Source organism: Trachurus trachurus (assembly GCF_905171665.1).
Source record: "Trachurus trachurus genome assembly, chromosome: 17".
NCBI classification, from domain to species: domain Eukaryota; kingdom Metazoa; phylum Chordata; class Actinopteri; order Carangiformes; family Carangidae; genus Trachurus; species Trachurus trachurus.
Genome location: NC_139900.1, coordinates 15,883,690 through 15,898,670, shown reverse-complemented (window position 1 = coordinate 15,898,670; position 14,981 = coordinate 15,883,690). Strand labels below are relative to the sequence as shown.

At 41.3% G+C, this 14,981-nt stretch overlaps 1 protein-coding gene across 1 annotated transcript; it reads left to right on the top strand.

Moving 5' to 3' along the window:
* The first annotated feature begins 8,739 nt into the window (after positions 1 to 8,739).
* Positions 8,740 to 11,343, top strand: LOC311001147 (aquaporin-1-like). The gene is made up of 4 exons (XM_083992143.1): positions 8,740 to 9,242; positions 9,966 to 10,127; positions 10,340 to 10,420; positions 10,724 to 11,343. Exons 1-4 carry the CDS (start codon positions 8,880 to 8,882, stop codon positions 10,901 to 10,903), a joined length of 786 nt encoding a protein of 261 aa, XP_083848269.1. The 5' UTR covers positions 8,740 to 8,879; the 3' UTR covers positions 10,904 to 11,343.
* The last annotated feature ends 3,638 nt before the right edge of the window (positions 11,344 to 14,981 follow it).

The following is a 14,981-nucleotide window of genomic DNA, read 5'->3' as shown; positions in this document are numbered from 1 at the left end:
CTGCAATTGGACTCGGCTCAGCTCAGCTCTCTGATCGTCCCTGTTTTCAGCCACAAGCGGGTCTTGTCAACTCTAATACATCAAATGCAAGGCACCTGAATGTCAACAGCAGAGTCTGCTGCCAGCTAACAAGATGTAATGGTCAGACCACACTATTTTATGCCTGATTTGGACATCAACTAAAGATACTGGAAATCATTAAACTCCATGATAAGATGCAAAATCAATAGTTGACCGGGAAAAAAAGCCACTTGCCACATGTGAACTCTTTGAAGACATCAAACAGATACAGTATCTAGTCCGTCAAAGAGAGCTCGGGACATGATGGAATGATGAGGGGTGAAAGAGTGTGTCATATGTGACTCTGTGTCACCACTCGGTCGTGACTCGTGTACTATGAACTCTTTAGGACTTCAAGGCTGCCCCAGTCGCAAGTTAACAAGTTGTGAAGTGTGAACCGTACAGCAATCCGACACCTTTGAAGTTATATGGTGTGCCCTTTGCTAAAAGAGTAGCTATTTCCCTCAGGAATTGGTGGAAGCCAAAAAAGAGCTAAAATGAGATTAACATTTGACTGAAAAGTTGAAAAACACAAATCCAAATGAATGACAATGATCCCTTTTTTGTCTGCTGCTTAGACAACTATGTAGAAGTGGCGACAAAATCAATTTGTTGAGTACGTGACACAGATGTTTGGATCTCGGTGGTGTGTCTAAAAGTTGCTCATTATCTATTAAATCAATAGAAACTATTTTACTCTAAGTTCTTCCACCTGTGAAGGAATGTAAATACACGCAACACATCAAGCCGAATTGCTCTCGCGACAAAGTTTAGGGTTAATCGTTTATTATTACCCTTTTGGGAAGAGCGAGAGATGAGCATACCAACAGGATGAAGTCCATCCTTATCAGTCGGCACTCAACATTTTATTATTTTATAAACCTGTTTTCATTCCACAGAGTTATCCCAAAGAATCCCGGATGACAGCTTAACATTGAGTGCTCTGTTATCTAGGAGGAGGGGAAAAAAGGTTTTATTGGGAGACAGCTACAAGAGATTATTATTCTTCCATGTGTAAAGTCATCATAAACTAATCTTACAGTTTGTCCATAACTGCTTTACAGTGATGACAGCAAGGATTGTATAATTAGCACAATCTTTTTAACACATTTCAACTTTCTTGACATAAAATGTGTGCTTTTTCCAGATCTAGTGACCGTTTTCCCATTAGCAGCTGCCAATGTTCAACAATGAACGTGGTTAGTCAGCAGGCTCTCTTTGGTGGTCTCACCACAGAGATGCGTAGAACATGATATGGTCTCCGAAGCGGGAAGAAGTCTATAATGTCGGAGATGTTGTCATGGCATCGCAGACCCCTGACTAAGCCTTTCAGAAATGTTTTTGTATAGGTTTTGTAGAGGTGGGGGGACACATGCGAGGGCCTTTACAATGGTAATAAATAGGCAAAGAGCCAGGAGCCACATGTAACAATTGAGGGGAACTGATCCCTCTAATAAAAGGACCCCTATATGTGTTTGCAAGTCTGCCAGTCTGAAGAGAGCACACAGGGAATATATATAAAGCTCTTTCGAGATGCACAAGTAAAAGCATGAGCTCAGGACCAAACCGCTGAGGCTCATTTGATGCAACCAATTTTAGAAAAAAAAACAAAGGGCTTTAGATCAAGCATGACAGCTCACCGCAGTCGCTTCATTTAAAGACCACAAGAAGCAGTGTTTCGACTAGCGTGCACAAAATCCCTTCAAAGACTAATCAGTTAATGTTTAAAGTTATATGAACCCAACACTGATAAGACGCTTTGAAGCTGTAAAACAATCTGAAGGTGCTAGAAAAATAATTTGTAGCGGCAGCAGAGGAGGTTAGGATTCCTTTCCTTTGCACAGATAAGAGGAAGTAGATGAATCCACAACCTATTTATTCACTCAACTGTTGCACCAGAATTGCTCCTCTGAAAACAAACAGCGGGTCTGCACAGTCGGCCTACAGGAATTCACACACTGGACACCGGCCAGATTCACTGATCAATGGTGTGGAGGGGAGGTACAAATTTACTACAGTTCCTCAGCCATGAGACACATGCTGAATAAGAGGATATCCTATGATGGTTGCTGCAAAAATAAACAGTTTCACCTTATAACTCTCTAATTACACTCCCACTGTGGAAGTCAGATAAGCCAAAAACCATTAAAGCAACATTAGACCGGCTAATGCTTCCTATCCTGAATGAGCCACACCAGACATTATACCTTGGATGTTCTATAAACAAATAAAAGTGACGCAGGAGGCAGCAGGAAATTTCTGGGATGTCATAATTCACCTGTCTGCTCTAAAAATATCTGGACTCGAAGCTGTTTCGCCATATTGGTTTTTGTTGAGAAAGACTGATCAGTCATGAGGTACAAACAAACGCAAGATCTTAAAAAGTAGCACATGAATGCAACAGGGACCTTGAGGATTTGGTTGATGTCCATGTATCCATTTTCGAGGATTCGGATGTTTAAAACAGCAACAGTGAGAATAATAGGAGGTTAAAAGGCTAATTTGGGCTCGGCCTCCTTATTTTGAGATGCTTTGTGTTGGTTACATAACAAACAGTCGCTGTTGAGTCTGGGACAGCTCAACAGTGCACTGACCTGAAATCGGCAGCAGTCTCATGACTGTAAGCTAATGCGACTGTCTCTTGAGGTCGAATAGGAGCCTTTGAAGGAAGCTGTTCACTGGTGATCATTTCAGCGTGTATATTCAGGGGTGTGATGATTGATGTGTGTGTGTGGTTTTGTTTTTTCTTTCTTTTTCTGGGTGATGCATACACATTGTAAAGAAGCCAAACCATTTGATTGGTCATTGGTCATTTGGTTTCTCTTTTGGTCTCTGCCCATTTGTAGCTAAATTCCTCTTGTAGTCGCTGTGAAGTCACTGTGAAGAATTATCTCCCTTTATCTTACCAATCAAAACTTTTGTTAAGTAACAAATGAATCAACCTTCCCTTCAAGTCAGTTCTCTTGTTCTTTAGTTTTTTCTTTTAATTGAATTAAAAAACACACCTTTTTCAGTGTTGTAGACAATTGTGCAAAAGTATTCTATTTGCTTTGTTGTCAAGATTTTGTTGTTGTTGTTGTTGTTGGGTTTTTTTTTTCGGGACGCACAAATACCTCGTGACCAAACTGTAATTAGATAAGTTAGAGCAATTAGTAAAATGAGTTTCTAACTGTCACAGGCAGTTTCATGGGTCACTTGATTTCTGTGTTATTCATGCTTCCCAACCTTTACCCCTGTTCACTCAACCAACAACCAGAAGTATACCCAACAAACACTCAGAGATATGGGCTACGTCCATCTTCCCTCTTTCGTCACACTTTGATTTACTTCAAAGAACTTTTGTCTCCTATTGTGGTTCGACAATCAGAGGTGTGTAAATGGCAACAGTCCTGATTGCAGCATTAATTTTCATCCCTCACTCCCTGTCAGCCGCAGGAATTTTAATCACAACTCTCACTCTGTATTTGTGTTTGACTCACCTGCCTGTCCCCAAGTTAAAACACCTGTTCCCTCCCAGTTATGCAAACCTTCCTCCTCCGCATGCTCCCTGCCAAGGTTGCATCGTGTGTGTTGTCCTTTGTGCTGTTCATACTGTGCCACTGTACCTGTTACCTGCCCCCCTCACCCCCCCCCCCCCCCCTTTATCAGCATGGTATTGACCATTTACAGTCTGAATCAATGCTGCCCACCTTTGGGTTGCCAAAGACGGGCAGATGTTGCCAGCATTTGGAAGAAACACGCACACACAGTTGTATTATAGTTTATTATGGACTCCCTTCACAATTTTTTGTGTTTATATTGTTGTTTAAAACCTTTCTGCATGACTTCTCTATGTTTATTCTCGTCTCCCATCGGAATAATGGTGTCATAACAGTGCAATAAATTACCATGTGTGGTCTTTCATATTTATTCTTCTAATAAAAAGAAGGGAGCAGCATCTCCTCACATCCACCCAACAGTAAATCTCTGCTGTTATCGGATGCAGATTAAAAAATCTACGCTACTTAAGCAAACAGCAGTATACTGGAAAACGGCACCAATATCTCTGCCTGTGTGTTTCCTTTTTCTTTTCTTTTTTTTCCTTTTTTTTTTTTTTACAGTTTTATGTGGGTTTCACATTGCAGTTGTTCACAATAGACACTGACCTCTTTCTATGGTATGTGTCACCTTTGAACTGACATACCAAACAAACCCCTCATGTGATAATCAAGCCCACCGTGACCTTCGCCTCCCCTTGACTTGCACTTCCCTCCTCTTGTGAGAGCAGTCACGACCATTAGCTGGAAATTTTAAAGGTTTTCTCAACATTTATTTCAACTACATAAATCACTCACACGGCTGCTGTATATACTATGTGTGTGTGTGTTTTTCAAGCATTCCCCACATTCCTTCAAACACCGAGCACCTCGCGGTTCGGTCTGATGTGACGTCCCCTCGCAAGGTGGAAAATGTAAGCAGAGGCGAAGAAGATGGAGCAGTCTGATAAGATGATCTATCATCTGTGAAAGATTTGTGAATCACTTACTGTAACTAATCTCAGAACAGGCCGCACCTGTTGTCGATGTTCATTTTCTATTATAGGATGCAAAATGAACATGGTATTTCTGTTTTTATTTTCGTCACAGTCGACTAGAGATGCAGACGATGTTTAATGTGCTAGGATAGTGCTGAATGTAATAGGTCAAGGGCTAGAATACAGTTAAAAAGGCATTTAAGATTTTTGCTGATGCACCGTTCTCTCGTTCATACTTATTTTTTGAAAAATGTCTTCCTCAGAGGAAACTGTTGTTGTTTTTTTCACTTCAGGGCCATCAGGGTCATCTTGGGGCACATAAATTTCAATCAGCTTGAGAAATACCTCAGATAACACAGGTTCATGGAGCTTGAAATCCAACTCAAGTCGCCATGGTTGAGTATACGATGTTCAATCATTTCTAAATCATATTAATGCTGCCACAGATTTGATCACCATCCCTCTGGACAATATTAGACCACGTAAATTCACTTAATTCTTTCTACTTCTGCACCGGAGCAGATGGCAGTAGTTGGGGAAATGCGTACACATGAAAGTTTTTATCAACTGTTACAAGTATGATGTGACAAAATAGCAATTAATAGATGATTTATTGCTTCTTTTATCTTCTTTTATCAGCCATCAAATTTGCCATTTCAATGGTAGTAAGTCACTGCTGGTGTTAGTGGGTCAGCTGTCTGCTGCAAAGTTATCAGTTCAGTTCAGTGCCGGGGAGCACACTGACTTTAAAGGGCCTGAGAGGAGCTGATATGATTCACTTGACAGTTCACTGTGAGACTTTAAATCTCATCAGACTTTTCACTGAGCTGCACACCTCCCTCCATTAGCGCACACCAAACTTTCACCACTTCCTACGCTTCTATGATTTATTCAGTCTTTCCGCTTTGATACTCAACCCAGTTCTGAGGACACACCTGTCCTGGAACTTCTTGTTCTTGTGCTGCTCACACGACAGAGGCAATAAAGAGGTCATAAATATTGGTTGCACTTCGCAGGCCAAGAAACGCCGGTCTGAGTGGCGGTCCACTCTCCACCTCGGCTGTAGAGGTCATAAGATGAAGGTCCACACTTCCAGTGTGTCAGTGCAAGTGTCAGTATTAGAGATAGCCGGTCCACACCTCACTTAATAGATTAGAGCAGTGTCATTTATTGTGTAGTTATTGTCATGCTAACACTTAACTTAGTTACTTATCTTAAGGTCAAATACAGGGTCATCGTAACCAAGCAGGTCTGGATTATTTGAGTGTCAATGTATGTACTTTAGTCGTATTTCTTTCTCTTTTGATTCAGGAAATGCTCCACTAAGGTAAAACAATGATATGGAAGCACAACAAGTTTTTTTTTCTTCTACATTTTCCATATTGTCTCAGCTAACAGTAGAGGAAAAATTAAAGTGATCGATGCCAAAAAGAAATTTCCATTTTCCTTTCTCCAGTGTGGTAACGGATGATAAAATGCTTCCTGTTCGCTACCACACATCCGTCCGGTCTTGAACTGGATTATCGGATAAATCAGGTAAACTCGGGTCACCGAGGAACTCGGGTGACCCGAGTTCCCCGTATTTTTAGCCACAAATACATAGCCACAAAAGCAGCATCAGCCTCTGCTTCACAGGAACATCGCTGGCCTCATCTGCAGCTTATCAACCTCAGTTTAATGCTAACGCTAACATGCAACCCGTAGCATTGGAGTAATCTAAACATGATAGTGGCAGAAACATTTACAGCACGTAGCAACTCTGGTATCGTCTCAGAGTGCAGACTGATAAACTGCAGATAAAAAAGTGCTTCAAACAGCAGGATACTAAGAACTTCACTTATTTCTAAGTATTGTTTGTGGATCATCTTCTTTGTATCTCTACTCTGCTACATTTAGATAGGAAATATGATATTTTTGTGCAAAATGATATTTGTTTGACTGTAATCTTGCTGTAGGCTAATCTTAGTTTATTGAAAATGATTCATTCTTACAGATGAAAGGGCCCAAGAGTAAATAAAATGATAAAACCACATCCACCTTCAGATATAATATCAAAATGCTTGTTAGAAGTTTATGCACCACAGCTGATAACCCAGTATTTTAATATTTGATAACATACTGTACTTCTGACATGGGTGATTGAATCTCAGTTTTGCTCGATTAAGATCTTACATCTTGTTACTTGTAGTAAACGGTCAAAGTCAAATGAGACATTAGTTTGCCTGCCAGCACCTCACCTCCAGTACGTTCAAAAGAAACACTGATTTGTGCACGGCTCCAGAGGATATGCCATCATTCTCCATACTGACAAAATGCTCCTTATCTACATCCTGTTCGTGGGCAGCAACGCACACTAAAGGAACAGTAAAAAAAAATTGACCTCTAGGTGTGTCTCGGTTAAAAATTTGATGTGATTTAATCTACGTCAAACAGGTTTTTTGTGAACAACCCCTTTTCCTTTTTGCTCTTAAAGAATGCTTTGGTCTAATGTATAAAATGTAAATAAATACATAATGTTGAATATGCTCTTTGCCATGCATTGCAGTTTGGATGATATTCAGTTACTGAGCGTGTGCAGGGGAGTGACATACTTCAGTTACTGGCATAAGTTACTAAGGAGTGAATGATTCACTTGGTGGAAGATGAATTTACATTGAAAAATGAATATCATGTGCTATTTACCCGAGCTGCTCCGCAGATTCATGTGACATGTCAAATTTCTTTATTAAAGAGTCATTTCAGAGTTAGTCATTGTGGTTGCAGAGCGTAGTTTTCATGATGTTGCAAAATATCCTGAGGCAATGTTTACTGCATTTGGCCCCTGCCAGTATCCACAACACTGTCGCATGCTGTGAGGAATGAAGTTGATAAGGTCACCAGCCTGAGACAGCCAATTATTAAATAGATGTTTAATTCACTTAAAGGCAGAGCACGTTCCCTTATCTGCATTTACAGATGGCATCTAAACATAATCACAGCTTGATGCACTCTGGATATATCTGAGTGGCATAAGCTGAGTCAGCATTTCTTGATCTCGTTCTCCACTGGACTTTCTGAATGTTTCCAGAAACTAAAAACAAGTCAACTCACACACACACAGACAGAGGTTCAAATATTCACAGTGGCAGTAAATTCCAGGACAGATTTTTGCAGCGGCCTGTCTCTCTCTCTGCTGTCTGTGGTCACACCCCCTCGAGTTGTAGACCGCAGGTGCAACAGGCAGCTCATTTCTCACAGTTGATGTTTTACCCTGCTTCAACTTCTTGCTTTACAACATGTGATCATTAATAATTATTCAGCAAGCATGTAGCTTTCAGTTAAAGAGTTATTGTTACTCCATTTACAAGAATGCAACACATTTCTAAAACTTTTTTTTTGCAGTAAAATAAAATAAATATCACCTATGTGTTTATTTTGTGACATTTTATTTTGTTATTTAACATTTCTAAACTTTGCCTCTGTTGGTCATCCTCGTTTTTTATTATCCACCATTTTATAGCCATTTAAATGACAAAAAAACACCTGTTTTTCTTTGTTTGTAACATTGACAGTTAATGCATTATGTTGTGACTATTAACCTTCTTCTTTGTCTCAGAGGTGACATGTGAGGTGTCATTTGGGTGGTCTTGTAAAAGCCTAAAAAAAATCCTTTTCTGTGTAAGGAAGGGTGAGACCTGAAATGAGTGTTTGGGAGTTGCCTGGCTTCTTTCTGGCCCTCCCTAATTTTCTGTCAGTGATCTGTGCTATGATTAAGTCCACGGGAGCAAAAGCCACAGTTGTGAAATGTGTAAAAGTGTTTTTTTTTATTTTTACAGCTGATGCAACACACATTTAATAAATTAAATTCTTAATGCTGATAATGCACATTACATTTTAGACAAATATATTTCCCAGTTTAAAAAAAAAACTCACATTAAGGAGCTCTGTAGTACAACAGAGTGGATAATGTACCATATGGTTACAGCTGGTGTAGGACCTTGTTCTGTAACTTGCAAAAGTCCAAAGACCAGAAAGTGGTGCACTGGGAGGTACTGGGAGAGGGGCTGGAGGATAGGGGGAGGAGGAGAAGGAGGAGGAGGAGGAGGAGAGCGGGTGAGGGAGCAGAGGGAGGGAAGTGAAAGACCAGTCTTTTGGATTCCTCATTAATTCAGTGTGGCCCTCTCTTTCAGTTTTTTTTAAAGCCCGCCCACTGACCATTATCAGCCCGGGCCTTATATATGCAGCTTGTTGCTGTTGTTTGTTAGTACAGACACTTTACACAGGTCCAGCCTAAACCCACAGCCAGAGCAGCCACCCTGCCACCACCATGAGGGAGTTCAAGAGCAAAGAGTTCTGGAGGGCCGTTCTGGCTGAACTGGTGGGAATGACCCTTTTCATTTTCCTCAGCATTGCAGCAGCCATCGGGAACACGAGCAACACACATCCAGACCAGGAGGTGAAGGTGTCTCTGGCCTTCGGACTGTCCATTGCCACGCTGGCCCAGAGTTTAGGCCACATCAGTGGAGCCCACCTGAATCCTGCAGTGACCCTCGGGATGCTCGCCAGCTGCCAGATCAGCGTGTTCAAGGCCGTCATGTACATAGTAGCTCAGATGCTGGGTTCAGCTCTGGCCAGTGGCATCGTATATGGAGCACGTCCAAGTGCCATTACTGCACTGGGGCTCAACTCTGTAAGTAAAACCTTTCATAATTTCCATGTCACTGACTAAACATGTGATTATATGGCATTTAAATTTTGGGGGCTCCCACACTGTGCAGTATGATGTAACAGCATTATTTAACACAACTTTTTAGTCTAATGTTGACCTCAGAGTGAAAACTGAGACTTTGGCACTGTTTGTGTTGTTCTTATGACATTCTGTCAATGCTTGTTATTAAATAGTGATGACACACACACACACACACACACAAGAATTTGCAGATAAAAACATGCAGCATCAACACTGACATTTATGCCTCAGCTGTTTTGGGAAATTTGATACATAATGAATCATGTTGATGCTACAATTTTTTTTCTTGAACCTATTTGTAATGAGTTGTGTCATTCAGCTGCTGTATTACTGAAAAGCAAGAGATTAGTGAGGCATGACATTTCACTGTGGAGAAACTGTTCTGATTCACACACACACGCACATACACACACACACACATTCACTCACAGCTGCACACAGAATAAATAATAATAAATTATACAGTACCACAAAATGTTTTTCTATAAATTAAAGAAAATTATACACAATGTGGCATTTGAGTCTCTGCCAAATTGCTTTCATACTTGGTGGCAGTTCCAGTGACCACTAAGTGGCAAGTTGTAATGATGGTTGAACTAATCCATCTAACTGACACTAACTGACAAACTCTTGTTGTTTTGGATTCTTCTCTCACTCTCGTAGCTCAATGGCGTTACTCCCAGCCAAGGCGTTGGTATCGAGCTCCTGGCAACCTTCCAGCTTGTGCTGTGTGTCATTGCAGTCACTGATAAAAGGCGGCGTGATGTCACGGGCTCTGCACCCTTGGCCATTGGCCTCTCGGTCTGCCTGGGACACTTGGCAGCTGTAAGTTGCACCTTACAACCGTCCCTATAGCAGCAGTTATGTTTATCCAGGATTAAGCACAGCAGCAAACATGACAGAGCTCTCAGGGTGGAATAATATCATGCATTTCTGCCCTTTTTTATTAATACCGCCACCACCACCACCACCAGCAGTCCACCCGACCATGTAGCTGAAGATATCCTCTTACATTGCCTCTTTGTTGTTGATTACAGATCAGCTACACAGGCTGTGGCATCAATCCGGCTCGCTCCTTTGGTCCAGCTTTGATCCTGAACAACTTTGAAAACCACTGGGTAAGTCAAAGAGGGAAGCAGACAGGCACTTAACGCATGCCTGACATTTTTCTGCATGCATATTACACTATGTCAAGCTTAAATAATTCAGAAGCTCCATATCCTCCAGTTAATCAGTTATACCCTTCCTATTGTTTATCCTGGCTGAGATATCGATTAAAGTAAACCTTTTGACCCGGATCGCTATCTTTGCGTCATCCACTTTATTTCTTCCTGTGATAACATTGGTTTGCACATGTCTGGTGATAGGGAAGAAAGAAAAAGAAAAAAGATCCGGACATTGATCAGTGTTTTCTATTGCAGGTGTACTGGGTGGGGCCCATGTGCGGGGGCGTAGCGGCTGCTCTCATCTACGATTTCTTGCTCTCCCCCAAATTTGACGATTTCCCCGAGCGCATGAAGGTCCTGGTCAGCGGTCCAGCAGGTGACTACGACGTTAACGGAGGCAATGATACCACAACTGTGGAGATGATGACAAAGTAGCACCGTGCAATCACAACCACTTAGTGCCCATGTACATGTCTATACTCGTGTAAAAAAGAAAAAGAAAAAGAAAAAAAAGAACAAAAACAAAAGCTCTTGGATTTAGTGTAGGCTCCTTTTGAAATACCAATGAGAATTGTGGTGACGGGGTCGGTTCATGTCTCTGCTAAATTCACTCCTTTGTTTGACCCCCACACAATTTTTACCCAAACTGACACTTAAGACACATAAGTCAAGGTTGTGGACATCTTGACGGATCAGTGTGTTGAATTTACTTCCCATATCAGTATTCTATATTGAGCCATGTGTTTTTTTGTTGTTTTTCTTTTTGTATACATATTTCTATTTGCCTGTATCAATTTTTGTTTCTGATGCGTAATGTATTGTGTGTACACTCTTAAATGTCTCTCACTTTTTTAAGTAAATAAAACACGTGTTGTTAAAAATGGTTGTTAATCTGATCTTTTTTGGGATGTAGATACCGAACAGAAGTAAATATTTGGCATCCACCAGTGTATAGACAAGATATTTAGTCCAAAACAAAACACTTAATAACATACTGAGTCAGTAAAATTGCTCTCACCAAATCTAAATACAAATCCAAACATAATGGAAATTGAGAACCTGCTAACTAGGATATTTGCTGATGAAAATACATAATTTCATCCATGGCCAGAGGAACTGTCTAGGGGGCCTCAGGGCAAACATTTTGCTATGGGCCCCTTATCCCTCCCCCACGTCTTCAGTCATGTGTTTATTGTTTATGCACCCTGTTGCCTCCAAGTTCTTCTCTAAATAATAATAATAAGAAGAAGCTAAAACTGACAATAAAACATGCTGAAAATTGAAATAAGATACAAACAGGTAAATTAAATCATATCAGAGAGAGAATATTGCACAGTTGGTATGTTTGTGTAATGTGTATTGTTAGACACGGTGAGTGTGTCTGTTCTTGGGGTGTGTGGTCTTCTGAGTCCAGGGTTTGTTATGTAGTCTAACAGCAGCAGGAAGGAAAGACCTGCGGTATCTTTGTCTCACACACCACTAGTGCAGCAGCTGTAGCTTAAGGATCTGCTCAGCGCTGTCACATTGTGTCGCACAGGGTGGGAAATGTTCCCCAATGAAGACGATAGCTCAGCCGTCGCTCTCCCGTTACACTGTCACCACCCCCACACAGGGTCTGGGGGGGTATATCTCAGGACAGAGCTTGGCCTTCCTAATCAGTCTGTTCAGCCTTTTCCCGTCTGTTTAGAGCGAACTGCTTCTGGTCCCACATTTACTGTGTAATTTGATTATACAACATTTGCACCAAGTCAGCACAAATTACAATAAACTAAAATAATTGTTGTTGATTGAACCAGATTTTGACACAAGGGAACTCTCACAACAATTTATGAATTTGGTTTGAATCACCCGCGGCTCTTCCAGGTGTTGATCCAGCATTTGATTTAAATGATTGAATAACTGTGTGGAGGTCTGAACACCTGAATGACTTTAAAGCAGATATCAGCTTCACGGCCGTTTCGGCTAATGCTGCGTTCAAGGCAGGCTTTTGAAACCGTAAGTTACAGCTTCAAGTCACAACTACGACTTGGTAGCGTTCCAGGTAACCCGTAGCTCGTGTTTTTACCATCCTGTTGTCTGTGAAAGTTCCCTATAACGGCCACTCGTAACTTCTGACCCGTGAACTCGTACCAGATCGAACTGGTATGACTTCACAGGAAGGAAAAACACAAAGTACGAGTTTCCTTGAACGCACCATGAGTTAGCAGCCCCCGCCCTTGTCAGGCATCAATTGGTCCTCGTGCTACGTCACCACATTCACGCGCATCCCTTGGCTGCACACACAGCCCTTCATGCCGTTCTCTCTCCTCATTGGATAACACTTGTATCCCAGAAGAAATGTTTTCTCCTCGGGTTACAGCAGAGCAGAGTGACGGAGAGACTCGTGTTCCGGTCGAAACACTCTATGTAAGTGATTGCTGACGGAAAATATGACTAATTAGGACTTATATTAACAAAAACATTTCACTGATATCTCCTTTAAGGGATAATCTGGCATAAATTTAACCCATGGTAATACTCAGTTACTTAGTGATATACTCACTAAACATTCGGACAACACTACAAAATTGTGTAGTCACTATAGTCCACTATATCGTCGAGCGATTTCGGACACAGCCGAAAACAGAACTCACCCACTCTCCTCCAACCAAGTCCAGTGACGTTTTAGTTCCAAAAATGCATGCATGCTTTGCTGACTGTGATGAACAACTCATCTCCATTAATTTCCCTGTCAACACTCAGTGGTTATCGTTACAGAGAGGGAAGACAGATAGGATCACCGATGCATTCGGTTATCGACTTGTCAGGGCTTTTAGCAGCTGGAGGAGAGTGGGTGAGTTTTGTTTTCGTCTTTTGTAAATACAAACCAGGCAAAGCTAGAAAGTGTTTGATGCTTCGTATTTTGTGCTGGGACCCTGTTTGTACTGTTGATGAAATATGGTGCTGTTCTGAGTAGGCTTGTTTGTGGCTATGATTGGCTATTTTGATTGCAGTTGGCTCTTGGCTACAAAGACAGCAGTATATTGCGATCTGGCTGCTGAAGTCGCTAAAACTAGAGAAGTTTGCAATCTGCAAACTCAATCTCTCGGGGGGAGGGGGGGGGGTGGTCTACGTGGTTTCACGGAGCGTTAGACAATGGATTAAGATTATGCCGGAATATCCCTTTAAATCATAGAATAGATTTTTCAAGAAACCAACGTGTCTCAATTTTGGTTTGCGATAGCTCATCTTGACAACATATAATAAGCAAATTTATATCATCAAAAAATTGTTGTAGTAGTAGACACAAGCTACACACAGTTAAAAAGAGACACAATCAAGCACAGGTGGACCTAAAGTCATAAATGATACAGGAGAGAGGAAAAAAGTGGGAGGGGGATCTGGGAAGCAAACTCCTTCACGGGATGTTAAACAAATAGTAAATGTTAAAGCCGGGGAAAAAACAGCACACATCAGTGGCTTTATTAGATTAAAGACACCATCTATGACTTTTATTATAAGTTATTGCAGATGTTAAAAAAAAAAGTCAGCAATCACACCTGAATTGTTTTACTGGACAATGATTAAATCCGTTTTGTGCAGATTGGCCCTATATTAATTACACAGGCCCTTATTTTTAGAAACACGAATGTTGTATACTGTACTAAATTAGTATTGGTATTAATTAACCCTAAGCCTAACCCTAACACCAAGGGTCAAACGTACTTATCTGGGTTTGGTTACTTTTAAACTGGCAATCCATACACTAAAAAAGGGAAATTTGTGCATTTCATACTGTACATTAAAAACTCTCCTCCCATTTCCAGTCAGCACAAGTCATACATTAAAAACGTAATACATATGCTTGTGTGTTTCTGCAACTAAGTGTCAGGATTGCGGAGAACAGGACCCAGATGCAGATAGCCAGGAAACAAGGTTACATTGGCACAAAAAGGGTTTATTAACTCACTTGTAGCACAGGGAAACACAGGAACACGGCAGGGGATAAAGGCAGACTCAGGGCATGACACTAAGTACAGTGACACCATGGCAGTGTAAATCCTTATAAAGTGTATTAGTCTAGATTGTGGTCCCTGATGCTCGGCCACACTTCCTGTCTTCTGGTGTTTTCTTTGTGCCGCCCAGTTCATGCTGCTGATTTATTAATGGTTAGTTTCTCCCACTTGTTTTTTCAGCGGTTGGAGGATCCACTAGCAGGTTGCCAGGTTGGTGAGAGTGTCCCTTCAACAGCCAAGAACGGCACAGATTGCACTGACACACCCACTCTCTCTCTCTCTCCCTCTCTTCTTCTCACTCCCCCCTATGGGTCAGCCTGTCAGCTTATGACAGTTTGTCACTGGTGCTGTACAGTAAAAGACTGAATGATGATGAACAGGGTCGTACTTGGGCTACATCCGCTCCACTTCTACTGCATTTTCACATCTGTTTTGCTACATTGTGGCCTCTTGTTCACACTACACTGGAGATTTGGAGCACTGAAAACAGAGCATTGATGCTGCTGACTCTTAATTTG